General features: G+C 38.1%; 1 protein-coding gene across 1 annotated transcript; it reads left to right on the forward strand.

Moving 5' to 3' along the window:
- The first annotated feature begins 9,669 nt into the window (after window positions 1-9,669).
- ubxn7 (UBX domain protein 7) lies at window positions 9,670-18,501 on the forward strand. The gene is made up of 11 exons (XM_067605852.1): window positions 9,670-9,776; window positions 12,177-12,330; window positions 12,686-12,750; window positions 12,874-12,939; window positions 13,584-13,696; window positions 14,151-14,297; window positions 14,586-14,676; window positions 15,009-15,139; window positions 15,694-16,198; window positions 17,173-17,252; window positions 17,393-18,501. The coding sequence occupies exons 1-11, from the start codon at window positions 9,671-9,673 to the stop codon at window positions 17,552-17,554; spliced, it is 1,620 nt and encodes a 539-aa protein (XP_067461953.1). The 5' UTR covers window position 9,670; the 3' UTR covers window positions 17,555-18,501.
- The last annotated feature ends 5,744 nt before the right edge of the window (window positions 18,502-24,245 follow it).

Here is a 24,245-nt window from a genome sequence, read left to right on the forward strand (position 1 = left end):
ATATGTGCACTTTTATAATATAGATGGGTATGTGCAATTGATGGATGTATCTATTTTTATTGTTGTTGCTGTTGCTGTGATGTTATACTGAAGACACTGATGTCTGAGGTAAACATCCCACTGGGACAACAAAGTCTATCATATCTTATTTTACTCATATTTTATAGACAGATCATTTACTTTTATATAAAATCTTAATCATAGCTGTGGAAAAAAATGTAGTGGAGTACAAAGTAAAATATCTCCCTCTGTAATGTAGTGGAGTATAAATATAAAGTAGTAAATAGAAGTACAAGTAGGCTACTTTAAGATTGTACTTCAGTACAGAACTGGAGTGAATGTACTACAAGTTACAAAAGCAGATGGATCCAAATTTCCAAACACATTTGATGAGACATTTCCATAAAGAAGCGACACTCGTTCATGTTGGAAGAGTGTCTTTATTTAATAGAATAACTTAAGCTACTCACCATGGGTGCCTGGTTATATTTTAAAATGAGGGAGCAAACCTGGAAAGATAAATAATTGGTGGGGGGGATCTGGGGGTCCTAACCCTAACCCTAAACCTGAAACTAAAGCAGTCTGTAGAAGTCTAAATGAGTCAGTTTCCACCACTGGACATTTGACTGTTAATTCGGACACTACAGCGCTAAGAGGATACACTCCGCTCTGTCAGTCTGTCAATGTGCTCCGATCAACGGGTTGGACTGAACCAACTCAAAGGGGGGAAGGGGGGACTCTATGATAATAACTTACATTTTAAAAAGACAAAAAGTGGGGTAGAAAAAACATAACTTTGCTCCCCCTACTTAACTAATGAGGTGCATTTGCTCCAATCGCCCTGCCCCCCTGCTGTCTCTACATCAGTCCTGTAGTTATATAAACAGGTATATAGTCACCTACAGACACAGGAAAGTCAGACAGAGTTCTCCGGCGGTTGTTCGGCCGAGCGGGGCCGTACTAAGTGTCTCAGACAGTGGGGTGAACAGCGGCTCATCTCCACCTCCTCCACAGGCTGATTCAGGCAGGATAACCTGCCGACAGTCATAAACCAGTGGTGGGACACAGTATTAATAACACTGTGTTCACCTACTGAGGATCAAATCACTTCAGCTGCTACTCCACACACAGAAACTCCTGAAATACTGACACAAAATGGCGGACATATTTGATGGTGGTAGTTACTCCGTCGTCCTGAACAGTTAACGCTGGAATTCTGGCAAACAAACAACTGCAGTTATGTGCTGTAACTAAGCTAACAACAGCCAGAAGTAACGAGAAATCATTTAAAAGTGGTTACATTACCTTCGGGTGGATGTCTGAATGTAGAAATCTATCTGTGCCACGACTGTCAGATTAAGTGAAACTAAAATTGAACAGAAATACAGAAAGAGGGACGTGTGAGGTTAAATGGGTAATTCCTGTTGAAACCAAAGTAAACTAAACTTGAACAGAAACACCTAAAAAAAAGCCATGCAGCAACATACAACTCCTTAGCTGCATTCAGACTGAAAACAGCGCTGTTGAAAACAATACAAGGAGATGTTGGTGTGGTCGTGTTTTAAGTGCTGGTGACACAATGAAATATTCCAGCAGGTCCAGTTGGAGTAACAGATTATTGTGTTAGAAGGCTGATGAGAAAAACACTGATCAACCGTTTGTAACAATCACAGACTGATTTGTACTATTCTGCAAAGTTATCACGCTGTATTAATTGGCCTTTACAATGATTGCACGTGTCATTGAGAGTCAGAAAGTACTCAAAACAAAAGCAAAATGTTCAGTTAAAAGTTTGAATTTACTCATTTTAATGAAACAATTCAAATTAAAGTAAAAGCTTAAAATTTGAACATTTGATCTCGACCCCTTTTTTTAAAATGTATTTATTTTACCACATTGGAATCGAAACTGGGAATTAATAAGTACCGGAATCGATAAGCAGATTTGGAATCGATAAAATTCAAAGGATACCCAACCCTGTTTAGGGGTCAGTATTGTGTGTGTCACAATACTTGACGTGTCAACATACTTAACAAGTTCAAAGCTTGTCAAGTATGTTCATTATTTTCTAAGCAAATCTAATAAAACCCCATTTTCTCAGAAGGTGAATTGAGAGTTGCAAAAGAGGAGCAGCGTCAGAGCTGTTTGATATTAAGATCATCTAATCTGCAAATGGATTTAGACAGCAGGCTGGGGAGGTCACATCGTCAGAGCAAGTGAGTTTTTAGTGACAGTTTTCCTCACGTGTATTTGTTGTTGACATATACATATATACACACACACACACACTGGCCCTCTAATATGTTAATATAACAAAATATTATGAACACTTTTCAATATAGTGCACTCCAGTACACCACCACCACCACCCACTACCACCTCAGTAATAAACATAAAGTAGAATTATCACCTTTCTGACAATGTCAATAAAAACTGAAAATGTATAAACTTCATAAAGTAGAATTTATGGCAGAGCTGTTGTATTGGATTGCATTGGAGCCTAAACACATCTTTAGCTTTATTATTATTACATGTAACTCACTTACTGCTGGTTTGTCTTGGATATTATAACTGGACAAGTTATAATATATAATTATTCTAAAGGATAATTATTGATGATCAGTACAGTTATAATTTAGCTAATTTCTGCATTAAATGTGGCATATTACTCTTCATTGATGAAGCTTTGACATCTTCTGGTGGTGAAAAGATAAACTGCATGCTGTCAGTTTAATGAACACAGATTACATTAAGTGTTTTTCAATGATAAAAATACTTGAATATTGTCATTAGATTTGTACTAATGACTGCTGTTAACCACACTGATACCAGTAGCGGCAGGTGACTCAAAAAATTGGGAGGACAGGAGGAAAACCAACATGGAATTTTACAACAAACTGCATCATACTATATCATTGTCTCTACCTGATGAAATCGGAGGGAGGGGTGGGGGGCAATTTTATATGCCAATAAAGCAATTTGCTTTCAAACACAAAAACCCCTGAGTGGTGAAGACATAGCATATACATATTTTTTCTAAACAAAGAAGTGTTCATTTTAGCGGTGGAGTGGTTCAGAATGTGTCATTTTATCAACAAAGCGAAATTCAAATTTATAGTATTGTTCTATTGTTACAACAGATTTATGTTCTCATCAGAAACAGACAACATATCACATGATTTACACGTGTTTCCTATGTATTTTCTTAGTATATGGAAATATATAAAGTACCACAAAGCTTATAATCTGATACAGGTACAGATCAGTGCTGAATACAAGAAAGATTGAACACTAAAAACATTCACAGATCTAAAAGTGTAGGTACACATCAGATAGTATTAATGCATGTATCAAATACATGACTTACACACTCTTATCTATATGCACGACCTTCAAAATATAGTCTACAAAGTTGACATGTTAACACTTATTATTCTAGTTACTTTAAGCGTATTACTCAATATAGATTCAGCTTAAAAACGAACTGAAGAAATTCTCACAAGCCAGCAGCCAGACCTCCTGCACACTCATTCACTAATCACACATCGTCATCGTCAATTAAAACAGGATCAATTCCAAATGAATGAGTGAGTCCAGACAGCTCACTGTAACTTCAACAAGCAAACTACCCACAGCACATTATATGATCTCTGCTGCATTCTTGTTAAAGAGATAAATTCACACATCAGCCACAGAAACATTTAACCGTCAGAGATGAAATTAGCGACCAAAGAGACAGAGAGAGAGAAGCTGTATCTGACTCACGTTATCTGACGTCTTCTTCTTTCATGGAGATGAAGTATTCATGTCATAGCGTCCATTTATAGCTGTTGGTCATCTTGTTTGTTAGTTAACAGAACGTTGTGGCTGCTGGTTAACCAGTCTGATACCATTAGCAACAATGACAAACAAGCTAACTCTCCTGGTTGTTTCTCTGGTTGCTTCTCTCTCCAGCCTCCCCGGTGCGTCCTGCCGCTGCTGCACCGCACAGTCCAAATCCACTCTCCTGTTAGCTTAACAACAGTCCTTAACAGTCTTTCCATGGATGTATAAAGAGTCCTCCAGGCTGTTGCGTTGGCTAACTCAAGGAGCTATCTACTGCACGTTATCTACTTCATCTACTGCCTTACAGTGGAGAGAATTGAAGATAAAATCTGGAAACTATCATTGGACCGATGCAATGTCAATATTGTATTCTGGTTGTTGATTGGTTAGAGAGGATGTCCTCCCTTGGAGCGTCATTTTATGTGTCTTGGCTAATCATAGATTAGCATGAAAAAAAAGAAGTACATTAAATTGATGTAAGAGAGCCCACCGTGCAGAGGACAGCAGGAGCCCGTCCTCCTCTGTCCCCCACTCCCCTTCACTCTCCCCCACCACCACTCCACACCATGGATGTATAATAAGAGCTGGATACCGGACTAAAAATGGCACCCTTTCGGTCCTATAGGAATTACTCGCCTGGAGCATACGCCAAAAAAAGTTTCTAGCTTACAGGTTTGCGTCCACGTTGTGCGGCCCACTGAATATGAGCAGTAGTGTTTCCCCCGCTGGCTCTGCCTGTGAGTTCCTGCTCGGCCCATAGACTTTACATTGTGATAACGTCACAGATTTTTAAATTACTTTTCTCAGCTTGAGGAAAGTTTTACAAATATAAAACCTCCATAAATCAAAAATTCATAATAGAAATAGTCATAAATGTCCTGTCAACAGTTTTACAGACGTCTGTTTTACAATGGTGGTCTATGGGGAAAATCCTTTTTGGGCTGCAGGGGGATTTTTGCTGCAATACCGTGAGTGGCCACTGGGAAAAATTGGCTGCAAGGCTGAGCAGCGGTGCCCTATCCAGCTCTTATTATACGTCAGTGCTTCACACACGCTGCACTCTCTCCTCCTGCCCTGCAGGTGTCGCTGTTGAAGCATTTTAACCAGAATTTCAATAACGGATTTTTTCCAAAGAAGAGAGAAAAAATATTTTATGAATAATACTGAGATTTAGTAATGGTTTATTTCAACCAAATATTCTTTTTTATATTTTGATCTCCCTCTTGCCTCTCAAAAAATAGAGGAGGAGCAACCTCCTCTGCCTCTATGGACCAGCCTCCACTGACTAATACCAACTGCGATGTTTTCAATACAAACATTGATGCTTCATATTGATCTGGATGTAACTTGACTGTTAAAGTGACTCACATAGAAACTCTCATGATCACTGACCTCCAGTGGTCACTGTCAGTAACTACAACTCTTCATATACAGCACTGACAGTAATACTGATAATTAGACTGACATTATGACACATTTACTGTATTATGTAGTAGCTGTAAAATACAGCTGAGGATAAAATATAAAACTGACTTGCCAGGACTCCACTATAAAAAGTTACAAACAGGGGATACATTATAAAAACATGAACAAAGGTAAATGCTCCATAAATGATTTCAACTAGTGGATACAATCTAAAAAATGAAGATGTTTGACTCTTTATCCTCCTAGTTTATTATTATTTATTATATGGTTATTTCTCCTGCTTTTAACTGATCACACTAAGTCTACTGCTTTTTGATTTTTACAGTGTAGTGAAAAAGACATGAAGTGCATTTTTGCAGGGGTGAACAGTTGGACTGGCCTAATGTTTAGAGAGGAGGCTTGTTGCCAATAGATCACTGGTTTGATCCACCAAATGAGACTATTTCCAATGAAAACTGTCTCACAGCTGTCTAACAGATAATGAATTCAATAATAACAGATTACTCATTCTTGTCCTTGAAACATTTCATTGTTTTGTTGAACAAGGAGCTTTCTACCTTTCAGATAGCTGATTTTGAATGTCAGACATGAAGAGAAAATACTTAAAAGCTTTTAAGAAACAAGTCTGTTCAGGTGGTACAGGCTGTTAGAATGCTGTTCAGATGTTTTGAGGTTGTGGGTTTCATCCTCTGTGACTTTTGAAGTGCTAAATCAAGAGAAAAGACTGAAAGCTGTGAGAGAAACAGTCCCAGTAACAAAGAGTTCCAGTGGCTAATAGAGTAGGATTGGTGTTCTCAAATATGAGGGCACCATGTTCAATCCTCAGTCAGCAGATTTATTTTAGTCTGAAACCCAAAAGTAAAGACTGAAAAGCTCTAAGAAACTTTTGAGAAAATGTCTTTACTGGTTCAGGCTGTTAGAAGACTTGTCTGAGAGTTTTGAGGTTGTGGGTTCAATCCTTGGCGAGTTTTGAAGTCCAACATCAAGAGGAAAGACTGAAAACTGTAAGAGAAAGACACTCAATGACAAAGATCCAGTGGCCCAGCAGGTAACACTGCTTCATGGTGACTCTGAAGTTGTGGGTTCAATCCCCATGTGTAGTGGAAACCACTTATAGCGATGATGTCCATCCAGATCAAATTGATCACTATAAGTGAATGATTATTATAACTGTTTTTTTTCTTTTTCTGTATTTTTCATACAGATTACCATCTAACTGACATTTGTACATTTTATAACATGAATATAAAGTAATGAAACAGGCAGCTTTGCTATTTACTGAATTTTATTGACTGTTTCAAAAGTTAGAACAGCTGTTTCAAACACTTGTTGTTTCACTGCTGCATCTCATTAGCTCATTTTTGGCAGTTTGTCATAACCTTCAAGAAGCTTCAGTTCCAATTGTGTTGAAAGCTGTTATACATTTTGGAGTATGAAAAGCTGTTGAATTGTACTTTTTCTTTACTTTCACATACTCGGTGTTCACAGAAACATTAGTCAGATCTTGTACCCTAGATCTTGGAGGACTTTTGGTGTAGATGATGTTCAGGTTAGATATTTCTTTAAATGATTCCACTGAACTGTATTTTTTGATTGTCAATCCATTGTTGAAAATTGTACATTGTTGACACCACAGAGCCAACCAAAGCAAGGTTTCTCAAACAACTGTGGGGTGTTTGTTTTGATGGTACGATGCTGGCTATTCAGTATACAGTATATTACATAAGTCCTTTTTTCTGTTATAACATATGAAAACTGATTATTATTATTTCTGTGCTTGTAGCATGCAAAGCATTCTTGTTTATTATTCTTGATACTTTTTGGGACCTATTTCCTACAGTTTTTTCACTACATACACAATTCATACATCAAAGTCCTGCACAGCTGGACACTGATGTGACAAGCTGTGACTTCTTGGGGGCACATCTTCTACATACTCAAATATATTCATGGGGGGAATATTTTGTTGTTGTTATTACAACTATCATAAACTGAACAGCCAACTATTTCTTAACTTAAAGTACGCTCTGTATATGGTAATAGAAGCACAATGTGATTTCACTGAGGTACGTATAAATTATGAAATTATCTCATCACGAGTGGATAGAAGGTTTTTTGGGATACACATCTGATTGCATGATTTCTTTTTCAAAGGAAAACATGCAGCAAATTAGGCGATGGTGGTGCCTAGTTCTCCTGCAGAACTTTTCCATGCCGTGTCTTGAAGATTGTAAGAAAAACTCCTCAATTGCATCCTTATTAAATCTCTTGTTTCACTGTAGCCAGACTGACCTGAATATATTTTTATATTGAATGTATATAACATGTCATTCACTCACCTAGGTCTGAAGAGGGAGTTGTCCTACAGGTAGGAGTTGTCATAGTGTCATTAGATGAGTGGTATAGCCTTCAATCAATGTTTAAAAACTTACCACCACCCCCACATATATATTTCGGGATGAAGTAGAAGACATGTACAAAGCACATTCAGCTTGTCAGTGTGTCTATATGAAAGAGTCTGTCTCCATTCTCATGAGGAAAATAAACAGCATTTTAATCAGGATAGGTAGTAACTATATATATATATGTTCAATGAAATATAATTACAAAGTAATAGAATTTACCAATATTAACAGATGACCCATATTTCATAAAATAAATAATGCACTGGAAGCAAAAAAATTACAGGCTTATTTCAAAAGGCTGCAGATGAGGTTGGCAAGGTGGAAATAAGAATTACATTAAACAATTGTTCTTTTATTGAAAAAATGTACTAATTAACATGTCAATTTTCAATTGCATTCTTTTTTCTTTATATGCAGGCAATGTTTATAATCCAAATGCACTGGTGTAATATGTTTTATAGGCTGCAGTGTTCATAATTTAGTACTTCATGCAGTTGTGATGTTTGTGAATGTGCTGCATAGCATCCACCACCAGGTGATGCCTTTGAGTCAGTCAAATCAAATCAAATCTTATTGTCATATAAACAGTCATATACAGTACATACAGTGAAATTCTTAGGTGCCTAGCTCCAGAACAAGTCTAACAATTACATGAATAAAATATAATAAAGGGTAATCTAACAATTGAGTAGAAAATGAATCTAGCAAATAGCTATCATAAAATAGAAATATATAAAATAGAATAAAAATGAACAGTGAAACAATGAATAATATGATCAGTAATGATTTTCAATGTTGAATATGTGTTTCAGAAAAATGAGACAATGAAAAGTAGCCAGGAATGAGTTTTGAAGCAGAAGTAGTAGAAGAGCAATTATGTTCTGTTGTTCACTGCAACAATATGAGTAGCTTGTATCAAAGTTTGAGAGATGTACAGCATGGAGCAAAAACGGTTACAACTCTCGAGTGCTGATACCACTTTATAATAACTGCACACTGCAGTCAGGGGTACTTGGGGAAAAAAAGCTCTGAAAAGGTTTTTTTTTTTAAAACTGAAAAGCTCGCCCCCAATGCCTTGGAGAAGTGGAAGCAGGGGGTTATGGGACAGGAAACTACGAGTGGCTGACACTTTACTGAAGTTGAAACAAATGTATCTAAATATGTTGGAAGAGTTTCACTTTAACACGCATAATAAATACAGAAAGTAGCTTCTTGACTGTATAGGCAATGTTTTGTTTTGTTTTTTTATAGATTGATAGATAGATAGTCTCACACCAACACTGCTTTCCAAACACCAGTCGAGTAAACCAAATTATAATGTAATGTAAAGAAACCTATTCTGAACATTGGAAAAAGCCAAAGTAGATTAGAATGTTATCTGACCCTAAAAAGAGATTATGAATTAGTAGAATGTATCTCTACTGTTAGAGATAGAAAGCAGAGACAGATCCCAACCAAGTACAAGCCCAGTGACCACAAACTGGCAATCGAAAAAGGATGACACAAAAAATCATGGCAACCCAAAGAAAAAGATCACTGTTTGACAGGTGAGGTTGAGACAGATGCACTTCCTCCTGCAATGTAAAACATTAAATGAAATAAGGAACATTTACTTATAAAGTTCAACTCTGTAATTTCATATTTCAAAGAGCTTTATGACTTCTCAAAATTAAAAATACTACTAGGAGAAGGAGACAGGGCATATATTATTGCCCAAAATGTATCAACATGCCATAACCTGAGGGACAGTGAATGACCTAGACACACACACACACATAGATAGATAGATAGATAGATAGATAGATAGATAGATAGATACTTTATTTATATTGTATATTAATTAAAAGATTGTACAAGTATTCCTAATAAAGTGCTCAGTGAGTGTATATTTCTTTACAAACTGCTTTGTTGAGCAAGTTGAAGTGAACTACATTACCCACAATCAGCAGGAACGTTTGGTGACGCATGGGGCTCGCGCCGCGCCAGGCAGGGGGGGAAAAGGGACGGCGTTGCGCATGCGCCACATTTATGTTGTTGTTTGTGGCGGTAAGATGGCGGCGCTCGGAGACACCTCAGCTCCGGGGGTGAACGGGTTAATACAACAATTCACAGCAATAACAGGTAAAAAATAACATTTTATTTTGCGTTTGATCCATTGAGTAGTTTTGGGTTACCACACAGGAAGAGCTCCGTTGCCTAGAAAACCACGAAATCACTGCGCAGATGAGAAAACGGACGTTAAGTGTTAGCTGTGGCCCCTGCGCTGTCAGAGCTGTGCAGAGGGGAAAAAGCACAGCCAGTTATCTGCTAAACTCAAAGAGAAAAGACTCACAAAAGGGCGCGCAAAAACCACCAGTTTTAAACATTATTTGTCACAGAAACTTCAAGTCTGATCAGATTAGCTCTCTGGTGCTCATTACAGGCGCTGTCGCGGTGGCGTTGAGCTGCTTTTTGAGCCTTTTTCCGCGCTGCCTGTTGTTCGATTATGTGGAATGGACGTCGGCTGTCCAACATTTCCCTTCTTCACCCATCAGCCAGGCTTCGTGTTGTGTGTGTGTGTGTATGTGTGTGTTTCACTGTCATCTCCAGCGTCACGGTGGCGTTAAGCACACTTGGCTGAGCGCAACTTTATGTCGCCGACCACACTTTTCAACATGTCCTCGGCAGTGCATGTTTCGCCTCGACACGATGAAAAGTGTTTTGAGTTTGAAGTTATTTCACCTCCCGCAGAAGAAGGAAGACATTCAGGGGGGCTGCTGCCACACTTGGAAAGTGAAACGGACATGCGCAGTATACACGGAAATATCATTGTAGTCAAACGGTGCTGTACACTTAAAAAAAAAAAAAAAGGCAAAAAGTTCATCATTAGATCGAGTGTTTTCACAAATGCACAATAGTTTTAACTGTTTTTGCAACGTGACGATTCATTATGTCAACATATTAAAGGACTATTCTGGTGTTTTTGCATGTTTTAGCCTATGTACACAACAAATCACGCAACCTATACTTCGCATTAGTGCCGATTATTTCTCTAATGATACCATAACCTTTTAAACTCTGACAGCTATTTTGCTTTTATTCATGCTAGTACAGTGTTGCACATCTCCAGCAAAGACTTGTAGGAGATGTGATCCATCACAGATGACCTGCATTTCTAATGATCAATTAAGTTAGGCTTGTTGTTACATTTCATAGCATCCCATAATTGGGAAGTTTAACTCTGCATTTACACAGTGATGTGTACTAAATAACGTGCAGGATAATTGTGACAACATGATACAATTAATGGAAATCTTTGGTCGTCCGAGAGGCAAAGAGTCGAACAAAAAAGTTAAAGGATAGGTTCACAATTTTTCAAGTGTGTCTTAAAACAACAGTCAGATGCCTATATGAACACTGACAGAGCGTTTTCCTCACTGTAATTATTCCTCCTGTTCATACTGGCTATTAAAAGATCCTCCTCAAATGTGCTTTCAATGTAAGTGATTGGGGACAAAATCCACAGTGTGTCCACACAGTCATTTTGTGCAAAAATGCTTTTAAAAGTTTCTCTGAAGTTTCAGCAGTTTGAATTAGTCATATCAAGTTGATATCTGCTACATTTACAGTCTTTTTAGCATCAAAGTCCCTCCTTGTGTTTCCTTGGACAGTGTTTCCCTGTTGAGCTGCGGTGGAAGTGTAGTAACAAAAAAAGGGACTTTGGCACTAAAAACACTGTAACGTTAAAAGATATCTAATTGATTTGACTAATTTGGACTGAAGCTTCATATTAGCTTCAGATAAACTTTTAAATACATTTCTGCACAGAAGGAGTCTTGTGGTTTTTGGCCCCATCACTTACATTTCAAGTGCATTATGAATGGATCTTCTAATGGTCAGTATGAACAGGAGAAATGATTATAACTAGAAAACCTATTCCAATGTTCATTTGGGCACCCGACTGTTGTTTTAAGACAAACTTGAAAAATTGTGAGCCCTTCCTTTAAGGAACTCTTCAAAAATATGTCTGGTAGTAATGTATAGACTAAATGATTTATAGTTAACAGGTTACAACATCAACACATATGTGATCTTTCTAAATAGGTTGTCACAGATGCTAAATATCAGCTGTCCATCATAGAGTTCGGCCATATGATGGTATATAGAGTGAGACAGTATACATTTGTTTTCCTTCAGAGATTTTGCCATGCTGCTTATGGCATCAAGGTGATTAAATACCTTGGTTTGTCATCTATTTATTTAGCAGGAATGACCAAAATCATTCCTGTCCAGTTATTTTGTCTACAAACAGTTCCTCATTAAACTTGTCTTCTATATCACACAATATATATTGATGTCGTAGTATGAAATGACACATATCGTGATAGAAGATTTTATCTATATTGCCCACTCCCATAAAACCAGTTGTATTGTGTGGTACATTTAAACTAAATGCTTTACATGGATAGTGTGAATAATGCTGTGCATTAAGGCTTTATCTGAAAATTTTTCTTATGATGTGTATGTTCAATACTCTGCCAGGGGCCACAGAGAGTGTTGGAAAACATATGTTGGAAGCATGCAACAACAACCTGGAGATGGCAGTCACCATGTTTCTGGATGGAGGCGGGATAGCAGAGGAGCCCAGCACCAGCTCTAGTTCGACAGCTTCGAGCAGCAGAGCTCCCCCCTCAGAGTAAGCTGATGTTTCTCCTCACAAACTTATGTCAGACAAAACTAGAACAAAGTCTTTGGACTTTGTTCAACACGTGGTCTTATCTTAAAGATACAGTCCATAGCTCCTAAATTTCTTGCAAGTTTTCCTCCAAGCTCACTGTTGTCTTTAATAGTGAGCTGGAGGGAAACTGGGGGATTCAGTGTGCTGCTATGATTGGGGTTGCTAATAGATGCTATAATAAAATCAGGGAGTGTACACCTGCTCACAATAGCTTAATTTTCTGTCTTCATCAGTCCTTCACTGATACTAGATGTTTTGCTCTATATCATTTTGCTTCCTAGAATAATATTGTATGTGTTGCCTTATGTCTCAGTGAAGTTCGAGCGCCCATTCCCCAGAAGCAGGACATACTGGTTGAACCAGAACCACTGTTTGGAGGTATTACATTGCTTCTATTCTTACTTTATCCCATTCATATAGTTTTTAAACTAAGTTGCTGTTATTACTGGCAGTTGTTGTGATCATCTAATGTAACTTTTGGTGTGTCTGTTACACATTCAGTGCCAAAGCGAAGAAGACCCGCTCGATCTATATTTGATGGCTTCAGGGACTTCCAGACAGAAACAAGTAAGTATGTTAAAGCTTAATGCTGCATAATTACAACCAACATTTACTTTACTGTACATTTACATTAACTTACTGTAAGTAACCAGGTTACTCATATCGAGATCGACCTTATATGGACTGTAGTAATCAGCAGGTCAGATTTCTCCCTTACCCCTGACTTTATTTTTGAAGTATGGCTTTCTTATTTTAACTTTGGTAGTCAAATGTTCAGCTGTTTAAAAATAACTTATTCAGACTTCTGGAGGCTACTTAGTGTTAGTTTCTGTCGGACTTTAGATGGAATTATTTTAAATTCATGGACGCATCACTCTGTAATTATCTCACCGATCATCCCTGCACTCTGCTGTTACTTTGCCCATCTGCACTCTCTTGTTATGCACATGTGTACATATAAAAGAAAATTAGAAACTCTTTTTTTATATACATACACATGGCAGAGAAATTGTTGGTCTCCTGGGGAAACCAGGTTTCTCCAATCCCCTACCCCAATTACAATGACCAGGTTTCTTGTTTAGATGACTTACTGGAAAAATCCGATTGTAACCCACTTACTTAAGCGTATGTAAATGCACCATCTCTAGCAACTTTATAGTACTGTGTCTTTATTTACTACAATGAAAGGATTTTTTTCTTTCTTTTCTTAGTCCGCCAGGAACAGGAGCTGCGTAACGGTGGCACGGTGGATAAGAAACTGAGCACCCTGGCAGACCTTTTCCGTCCTCCCATTGAGCTCATGCACAAAGGCAGCTTTGAGACGGTGAGGAGTCACTCAGCGGACGCTTTACACCACACATCTTTATTCAGTGAAATTTCAGATGATGATTGTAGATCAAAGATGGGCAACTAGGTGTGCCATGACTGGAAGGGCAGGAGTATCCAGGTCATTTTTGCCAAACTGTTGTTTTTTTTTTTTTTTTCTTTAAATGAAAAATTTCCCCTGGCTGGTTGAATGTACACTCACAATATTTGTAAAATCAGTCCTCCATAACATGTGGTCACATGCTACCAATGTAGATGGTTGTAACTGTTTTCCGTAAGGGGGACACCTTTTTATTTAGTGAATTTAAATTTGTCTTCCATCAAGCTGTTGATGTGCTTTGGCTCTTAAATCTAGACTTGCCAACTTAGTGATTTAATTATACACTAATTGGCTAAATCCAGCTTGATGTCCTGTCTTTACTGATTCTACATTTGCTCTTTTTTGCTTATAGGCAAAAGACTGCGGCCAAATGGAGAACAAGTGGTTAATGATCAACATTCAAAATGTTCAGGACTTTGCCTGCCAGTGCCTGAACAGAGACGTGTGGAGTAACGATGCAGTGAAGACCATCATCAGAGAACACTTCATATTCTGGCAGGTATGCTGCCTCAGAGCACGGGGTCGTATTTGATCTCTGATGATTTCACGTCCCAGCCTAGGCCAGCCTACTGGCTGACGTGGAAAAGTCGGCATAATAACAAAGAGAAGATGCAATACTTTTTTTTTTTTTTCAAATAAATGATGATGTTTCAGTAGCTGCTTCTACTGCAGAAAAAAACTCTTTGAAATCCCCTTTTTGGCCTGATTTCTCAAAGATAAATGCACGTTGTTCTTTCCATGTGTTTCTCTGCATCTGCCTTGTGTTGAGCCTTTTATTTCATTACAGGTATATCATGACAGTGAAGAGGGACAAAGATACATCCAGTTCTATAAACTGAACAAGTTTCCCTATATTTCCATCCTCGACCCCCGTACAGGTGAGTGTTCATGTGAACTGTGGTAGTGGTAAGAGGACAGTGTATCTCTCCTGCATAACATTTAGAAGACAAGAAAATAGTGTTGAGAAGTAATTCAAAAGCAATAAAATGTCCTTGTGTGACAGAGCGAGAGATCTTTGTATTATTAAAATTGATGGGATCATTACAAGCCAGCAATAAGTTTTTCTCTAAATAAGTAGGGAAGATAAATGTGAACTGCATGTATTGTCATCTTATTTATAGTGACTATTTCCTGCTTTTGCTGTCTTTTAAAAACTTCTATAAATTGATTTTTGTCAATGACAAGTGCTGTTCATTCACGTTCACTGTAGGTCAGAAAATGGTGGAGTGGAACCAGCTGGATGTGGCATCGTTCTTGGAGCAGGCGTCTGGCTTCCTGGCAGAGCACGGGCAGCTCGACGGACCGTCCTGTCACGCACCCCCTGCCAAACGAGCTCGCTCTGTGGGTCTCTCATCTCATGTGTCAGCTTTCATTCTCCTTTTTTTCTGCTCCAATAAGAGCCTATCTTTTCTCTCAGGGACTCTGTTGGAAGTTCCTCTGTCACAACTATTTATCAGTTGTAGAACTGCACAATATCTGGATATCTTCTCATGATGTAAAACTAGATATGATCAGGTCTGTTACGGTCATAACAACTTGAGCGTTGCATCTTCCTAGTCCTAAAAGCTGCATTACATGTGAAAGATCATATTTCTTTGAATTTATTAGACTGTACTATGGTGAGTTATTCTACCTGCTTAGTCATCAAGCCCTTACAACTGATGATCAGTTCTATCCGTTTTATCCAGTTTTATCCTCTGAAAGCACCATATTCAACCCCAAAAGATTGTCACATTATCAATGGTATTGATAGACCTGATGGCAAGTATTGTGATATTTGGTATTTGTCAGTATCAATCATTTTGGCCGAGTGTATTATGTTCCTCTCCTTTGTATTATTCTTCCCAGCTCTTTGATTTGTTTTCAACAGCTACGCTCTCTGTTTTCTGTTCTAGGAGAGTCTGATTGATGCCAGTGAAGACAGTCAGCTGGAGGCAGCAATCCGAGCCTCCCTACAGGAGACCCACTATGAGTCCTCAAATGTCCCTGACGCCCCAGATTCCCCGCGATCAGATGACGACTCTGATGCAGAGCCTTTCTCTGACAGCGAGGGTCCCATCTCTGTGGATGGCTCGGACAGTGAAATGCCAGAACCCCAGGAAGAGAAAAGTTCTGCCAGCAAACACACCCCAGCCCCTCCCGCCACTTCGGCTCAGCAACGTCTTCACCCCGATAATTCGTCTTCTTGCCACAGAAAGTCTCCCTACAAAGAAAACAACCACAATCACAAGAAAGAGGAGAGCAAAAAGAACCACCTGGAGCCCTCAGCTGCCGTTCCTCGTCATCCTCCGCCTGACGCAGATTCTGTGGGGAACTCCTGTACAGCAACAGCTGAAAGCGCGGGGCCTTCGAAAATCAGCACCACCAAAACCTGTGACGTAGACTGCCCTGATGACAACGGTACGGCAACGTGTAATTCTAAACCTGAAATAATTATAATGAGGGTATTAGAGTGTGTGTTTGAATGTGAATGTCTACAGCCTGCAGGCAGACACGTCTCAAAATGTTTAACCACTCTAAATGAGCACTTAAAGTGTCAGTGCAACACTTTACACAGTGATTGGCCAGAATTACAGAGATCAGAAAGTAAGCAAGGTTTGAACTTCTCTCTCTCTCTCAAGACAATTCATTACACAACTATTTTTGGCACTTATCGTGTGCACAACTGAGTGCAACACTATGAACGCCTTCCAGGAGAAACACATAAAATGTGCACCGTTATCCACATATTTTAACATTTATCACATCTTGTCCCTCTCTATGACGGCCAACTTGTCATACCACCTTCAAGTGTGGACATTAGGAAAACTTTTACCTTCGGATGTGGTCAGACAAAACGTCAAAACGAACAAGTTCTTTTCTAGCATAACAAGTCCCCTAATGTGTGTCCACCAGTCAGCTTCTTGAGCTTTAAACTTAGCAGTACATGGTGAGCGCTGCAGCTTGCCCAGATGTTGTTGTGATACTCGAACACAGAGTTAAACTTACACTGCTTTTTGAGCTTTACAGTATAAAATATTCACCGTAAATTCCCAGAGGAGAATATATGATGATGAAAACAAGTCAACAACCTCTTTAAAGTAAAGTAAGTAAAGTAAGAAGTTTTGGAAATAACTGCAGGGCATTAGCAATTAGATACAACTATTATATATTTTTGACATTTGCAATGAATTCAAGGCTGCAGAGGATGGGGGCGATGGCTCAGTCTGTCTTTGTGCAAGTGATCTTACACTGATTAGACCAAAAAAGACATTTAGACAAGAAATTAAACATCTCATAACTACATTCAGGCATTTTTAGAGACAGTTATACTGTGGATACTTAAAACAGGACGACTACATAATTTCTGTTCTTTTTTGTTGTCGTTCACATAGGTCCCAAGGCCAGATTGATGCTCCGTTACCCAGATGGACAGAGAGAACAAATTTCCTTGTCTTCTAAAGCAAAACTTTTGGTAAGAACAATCATTTTTACTCTATTTTAAGTCAGCTGGATGTAAGGACTTTCTCTTCCTGCCCAGACACTGAATATTGTAGCGTAAACACTAACTGTCCCATAAAATGTGTCACTTATGCATTTTTCTCTTCCTTCCAGGCACTGGTAAGACACGTCCAGTCCAAGGGCTACCCTAACGAACGCTTCGAACTTGTCACCAACTTTCCCAGAAGGAAGCTCGCCCACTTGGACTATGACATCACACTGCAGGAGGCGGGGCTTTGTCCACAGGAGACTGTATTTGTGCAGGAGAGGAACTAGCCTTCCCAGACACACTCACTTTTTGCTTGTCTGTATCTCTCTGGTAGACCTCATCCTTTCACCAATGATCTGGGACGATGTTACCGGCCTTTATCACATAACCTTCTGTTCACCTGGAATTAGGCCCCTGTTTTTTTTGTTTTGTTTTTTTTTTTGCCAAGACAACTGTTAGTGGATGGACTACTTTCCCCGCCATTTCACTATTCTGAATACTGACGTCTCTACTGACAGCCTAATCCTAATGTAGTGTTCTACATTTGGCCAGTAAGGTGTTACGGATGCCAGCACTCTGATTTTTTTAATGTGATATATTCTGTTCTGATGCGGGTCTCATGTAGTTCTGGTCGTTGAGGCACATCAGGATAGAATACATATAATATAGCTCATATTCAAATAAAAAAACAAAAAATGATGGATCACTATTTGATGATGAGGCACCAGGGACTTGTAAAAACAGACTTTTACCTCCCAGAAAGGATGTTAAATGTCAGAGTTTATTTTCTAGATCTTCTTGTTATCTTCTGTACCTGGGAACAGGTAAAGGGAGGCTCATTCTTGTTTATTTTGACCCAAATTTGGTCTGACATGGTCATTGTTTGAACAATTGTAATTATTTGGGAGGCAGGGATATTAAGAGAAAAGGTTCGCACATTACAAGTCAAGTAAACGAGTCAGATATCCGTGACACATATCTGACAGAATTGGGTCAATCTGCACATTTTTACTCAAGTTTCTATTGGTTAATAGGAGACTAGATGATTGTTTTTGGATTTCAACTTTTGATACAGAAGGGAATGAATGAAGGGTGGTACATCTCATCAGTCGGACCTACACTGTACAGAGATGGCTTAGAGAGACTGATATTTAGCTGTAGTCATTGTTTCCTTTCTTTTTTTTTATATGCTGCCAAGAAAATATGCTGATGTTGAAATATAACCACCAAAACCGAGGGAGATTTTGCTTGGTCTTTTGTTACATGTTTATGTGAACTGGTTGAACCTCACAGCCATGATGTTATCAGACAAACATCATCGGTAAAAACCCAAACCTACATCAAAATAATTATTTAAAAACCTCATAGAAAGAGAAAAGCAGCGATGCCGCAGAATCAGCTGCAACAACACAAATGCAAATGTTTTGTGGGCTGTTGATGAAAAAGAAATGAAAGTAAATGATTAATCTGTTTTTTTTAATGAAGATTTGTTTCGGCAAGCAGCTTGCTAGCCTTGTGTTGCTGCAGAGTTTTTTTTTTTTTCACACGTTTTGATCAAATATTGACCCATTATGCTAATAGAACTGAGTTAAATTCATGATTTAATGTTTTTTGGACATTCATACTCAGGCTGTGAAACATCCTTTCAGTTATTAGCAAGGCCTCCATTTTTGATTGTCTGATCTTGTGTTTTTGGCATTTTGGTAAGCCTCAAAGACTGTCAGTGTCTGCTGAATGAAGCAGATAACAGTTGCAGTAACAGACCAGACAAGTAAGTCATGATCTGGGGTTATGAGGTCTAAAATACAAGGCTATTAACTTTATTAATAAGCTGCAGTAAATACCATTTTGACATACAGGTTTTCTTCATCAATAGCTGTATACTGTGTCTGTATAGCTGCATCTCTCCACTTCATGCAATTATTCATATGAACAGTTGGTGGCAGTAATGTGCCTTAAAGGCAACAAAATGCATATAAATGAGAAGAAAAGTACTTATTGATATAAATAATGCAGGTTTCAAAATACTCAGATTAGCTTTACAAATGTTTCAAGAGGTTGGAAATGTATTCATAGACTGGATTCACATGTTGTAATGAAAAACATTGTGTGTTTATCAAGAAAACCTCAGAGTGTACCTTTAAGTTGTTGCAGCTGGTCCTGCAGAGGGGCTGCTTTTCCCTTCTCATGAGATTATTCTGTATTTAAAAGTTTCTTGCCAAGAACTCTCCAGTCCTGGAAGAGCTGTGCTGCCACATCACTTCAGTAATATTAGAATAAGCTATGAGGTGAAATGTCAGCTCGGATCACAAACTATTCAAATAGTTTGTAGATTAAAGAATTCAAAGTTCATTTAAAGGATTTGTTCACATGTTAGGATTTGGATATGTCACATTTTTATAAAGTCAAAACTTGTTCATTGTGAATAAGGGAATCACAGCGGCACTGAATATAAATAGTGTCTTCAATCTTACACCTGTGATTACACAAAGTGTGATTGATCTCACTTTGAAGTTAAAAAAACAGGGTCACGGTTTCTCTGTATCGTCCTTTTTTCAGTAGATGGTAGTGTCTTTCCTGAAAATCTACAATGAGCACAAAATGAAGAAGTGACTGGTGCTATTTTAGAAAGAAGTAGTCACTTCTCAGTCTTTTTCGTCACAGTATATCACTGTGAGTCATTTCTGTAGATCAGATTTAGTGACAAGTGTGCACATAAATCAGCATGTTCAAAAAATTTGAATTGATTTTTTTATATTCCCCTTTAGATGGAGGCTCCAACTGATAATAGTAACAGTGCCTGTACGGGGCAACGGTCAGAGTTGAAAGAAAAGGACTTGCAGCTGTACAAACAGATGAGGACACTGACTCTGTTTCACTCCCCCCAGCTGCGTGGATACTACAGTACTTGAAGGGCATTCCTTCACCACCTGTTTTTTGTGTAATGGACAGAAGGTGGGTGAAGGGAAATGTGCTGGCAAAGGGCAGTGTTGAATTAAGAAGGAGTACTGAACCCATTACCCCCTTTCAGCCCTGATCAGGTACCTCACATACAGAAACACATGCCAGATAATTTTGCCAAAGAAAGCCAGAGATGTACTGTAGGTCTTATGTTCATGAGCGCATCATGCTGTTGTATACAATCACAGGTCAAAATGTCATCTGAAAATCAACAAACTATCTTCCTAAGGATAGTTTACATATGAAACTAGTTTTGCTGATTTTAGACTTCTTATGGGCATGAAAAACTTTAAAATCTTGCTGGCAAAATGGTAACAGGCTAAAAAAAACAAGCTGATCTTGAGGAGACAAAATGTTTTATCACCTAACGGCAACAACCTGCAGTCCTTTAACACTAAAACCTGAATTTATATTTCTGTGTTGAAAGGTTAATAAGGTAACCAGGGCAGTGGCCCTCAGACTGGGCTTGTTTGAGGGGTTGTCTGTTGCATAAGAAGGGCGTTGACCCCACTCATCCATGGAGTTGTCAGCTAGTTCTCAGAATGAAGTCAATGGAAGTTAATGTGTGATCAATGAGCCATGTGGGAGCGGAGTTTAAAGGGGCACTCAATCGATTTTACACATGAAATTCAGTTAACTCGTTGCAAGGAGTACTACAGTACTCAGCCTGTGTAAACAGTTGTATCAGATCTCCTATGGCTGTAGATGAGCTTTACAAAGTTTGAAAAATTATTTTTTTAAATTTATTTTGGGCGTCAGGCATAAAAAAAACCGAGAAAGCCTGTGTTACAAACTGAATGTGTAGGGTTTGAAAGAAGTGGGAAGTTCCAATGAAAGAGTTGCATTATGGGAAATGTAGGATCAAGCAATAGGGACGAAAAGACAGGATATCTTTCCTCTCAATTTTTTAATTTGTCTCTCAACTTCAACAATCACAGTGCAATACTGAATCGCTGGAGTACCTGTTAATATATGCAGATGACAGAAGTTAGTTTAGAGAAGTAGGTTTGTGGATGGAAGGTTTGACTGTAAGTACAAATAAAATCGAACCACTTTTGTACTCAAATCCACATGAAACCTAATATTAGATCTTCATTTCTGAGACGTGTTGTATGAGTTTATTGAGGGGATGAACCTGATATGTTCCCCGGTCTGATATCAGCAACTGAGAAACCATACACCACCCTCCCCCCCTTAACCTACATAGGTGTGGTGAAAACTCAACACTGTTGTTACTGTGAGTAATGTGATAACGTCACATTTCCAGCAATTCAGACCAAAAGTGTCTGTTTCCTGATCAAAAACCCAGGTGTGCTCGTCTATTTTCAAAGGGAGTGTTATCATCATCAAGATGAGCATTATGTGACTGTTATATTCAACTTTTACCTCCTAGTCAAGTGCAAAATGCAAAATGACCAAAGTAGAAGCACATTTGAAGGTATTCTGTACAATATTTCATCTTATGTCTGAAGGGAGAGTTGCCTCTTAGATGCAACAGAGTCTTTTAACCAAAGCCCACCATGAGATAAAAACATTACAAAATGTGTACTTGTCACAAGTTTCAGGAGAATAATCATTGATGTTGAGCTTATCTGCTCTGATTTAGCACAGTCAGGAGGCCTTGTGGACTATAATCACTGTCAAACATGCCGTCAGTAACAAAAGAGGTATTTTAGGAAGCTGGATTTCAGAGTTGTTCAGGTAATTTAAAGAATATTTGCTAGCATTGATCAGTGCCACTAAATATTCACAATTACAATTGCAAATATAAATCCAGAACATGAATGTGTAACCATGTCATGTTACCATCTTGACTGAAAAAAATAACATAAATTTGCACAGGAAAAAATAAAAAACACCCAGTAAAAGAGCAACACAGATGTGGAGTAATACAAAAATAAATAGTGTATCTGATAAATGTCAACTTGTGCAACGAGCACAGGACAGTAGTGTTGTTGGCTCGCCGGCTGTGTTATCAGGACAGGAGGTGTCATCACACTAATGCTGCTGAGTGAAGTGTCAGTACAGATTGACAAAGGCTCAGTAATCTGTGAGGGTTCAGGAAACTGGCACAAGGATAAAGATTCAAATTCAGACTCAGGAGACAGAGGAGCGGCTAAAACAGTCTTTATTTGATCAAAGATCAATAATACAGTCATTACTGTGAAGGTAACCAGGTAGACAGATCGGATAAAAAACAGGAAAGAGGTCAAACACAGGTGGATCAAAATCTGGGCTGGAAATTTAAGGCCACATCAGGTGATGGGTTACAGTGGGAAACATACTGAAGACAACTGGAGGACAGGTGAGGAATGACGGGGACAATAAAACACGTTAACTAAAGAAATTCAGTGTAAAGCTGATGAATTAGATGAAACCATGACAGTAAACTGCATCCTGTTACACTTTATTCTGTCACAACACAAACTGGATATTACAGGTTATTGTCACCACAAAATACAATTGAGCATCTACTGGAAGAAAATTGTTCTTTTGCACTGCAGTCGCTCTTTTTAAGATCTCTAATCTTGATAGTTTATCCAGTAATGTGTCACTAAAATTACTAAAGTGATACAGAAGTTTATGTACACTCAGAGTTGTGGGTTTATCTTTGACTGTGGTCAAAATAAAGATTTTGTCATGGTAGGATTGCGCTAACTCAGGGTTACACAGTCTGTCATGATTCAGCAAAACTGCATTTAGTGGAACATCAGCTTTTTCTCCTCCTGATCAACATTCAACTGTCCAAATAAAATGTTGCATAATGTGCCGGCTCCTCTTTTATTTCACGTTTTAATTTTGCTGATCAAGGCCGCTGTGATACTTTGATACTGCATACACTGTTAGTACTCGCTGTCATGTTTTCAATTATCAGAAATTTAAACATTTTAATAAAAGTTTTAACACTCAGAAATAGGGAAGGAAACCGTGAAACGCAAAAAAAAAAAAAAAAAAAAAAAAGGGTAGGGGATTTAACATCCTCAATATGTGCATGAAAAGAGGCACTAAATGGCATGAAGAACACAGAAAGGCTTGGATCATAAATTAAAGTTTAATGCAGCATTTCACACATTGTTCAATATTGAGTGGTGGAAGAAGTGTTCATATTCTTTACTTAAGTAAAAGTAGAAATACTGTAGTCTAAAAATACTCCAATACAAGTAAAAGTAATTAATTTCAAATTATACCTAAGTAAAAATACAGAAGTATCACCAGCAATTTATACTTAAAGTATCAAAAGTAAAAATACTCATTATGCAGACCGGCCTCTTTTAGAGTGTTATATTATTATAATATATTATATTGTTGTTTTTAAATTAATGGTAATTATAATAATAATACACTTATAGCACCCACTAATGCAGCTTAAAGTGCATAACACGTTTTTAAAAAGAAAAATGCACACAATTAAAACAAAAGAATATTAGAATATATTATTTTATGTGAAATGTAGTGATTGTTTACAAATAAATGTAGTGGACTAAAAAGTAAAATATTTCCCTCTGAAATGTAGTAGAGTAGAAGTACAAAGTTGCATAAAATAGAAAAACTCAAGTAAAGTACCTCAAATTTTTTCTTAAGTACAGAACTTGAATAAATGTACTTACTTATATTCCATCAGTGTTCTCTAAAGTGTCTATAAAGCATATTATTTTGATATTAATGGCATTGTTTTAGTGTTACAGGCCAGTTGATACTCCTACTACTCTGTATTTTTCCCTCAATCCACTTTCTTCATGCTGACAGATACATTTTTACCTCGACAGGTTTTGCAGGAACTCAAGTCAACTTCAGATTAACCAGCAGACAGTAAAGTACTCGTCTGTGCTACTTCTATCACATTTACAAACACAAGAGCAGTTACATTTTTAATCTGGAGGTAACGACAAAAGCAGTGGCCAGATAATCTGCCTCTTGTCCTCATACCTTTAGTCATTTATCACTTTCTCTACAGATAAAAAAAAACAAAACGTCAAGTAACCTCACTCCAAATGCACAGAATTTGTGAATCACATG

The sequence above is a fragment of the Thunnus thynnus genome, chromosome 12, assembly GCF_963924715.1.
Source record: "Thunnus thynnus chromosome 12, fThuThy2.1, whole genome shotgun sequence".
NCBI classification, from domain to species: Eukaryota; Metazoa; Chordata; class Actinopteri; order Scombriformes; family Scombridae; genus Thunnus; species Thunnus thynnus.

Bases quoted from the DNA above. Each gene is read 5' to 3' on its own strand.
- ubxn7 (XM_067605852.1), top strand. From the start codon at position 9,671: ATGCGCCACATTTATGTTGTTGTTTGTGGCGGTAAGATGGCGGCGCTC. The intron at 15,140-15,693 runs GTGGGTCTCTCA...TTTCTGTTCTAG, and splicing joins CTGCCAAACGAGCTCGCTCT to GAGAGTCTGATTGATGCCAG. The intron at 16,199-17,172 runs GTACGGCAACGT...TCGTTCACATAG, and splicing joins AGACTGCCCTGATGACAACG to GTCCCAAGGCCAGATTGATG.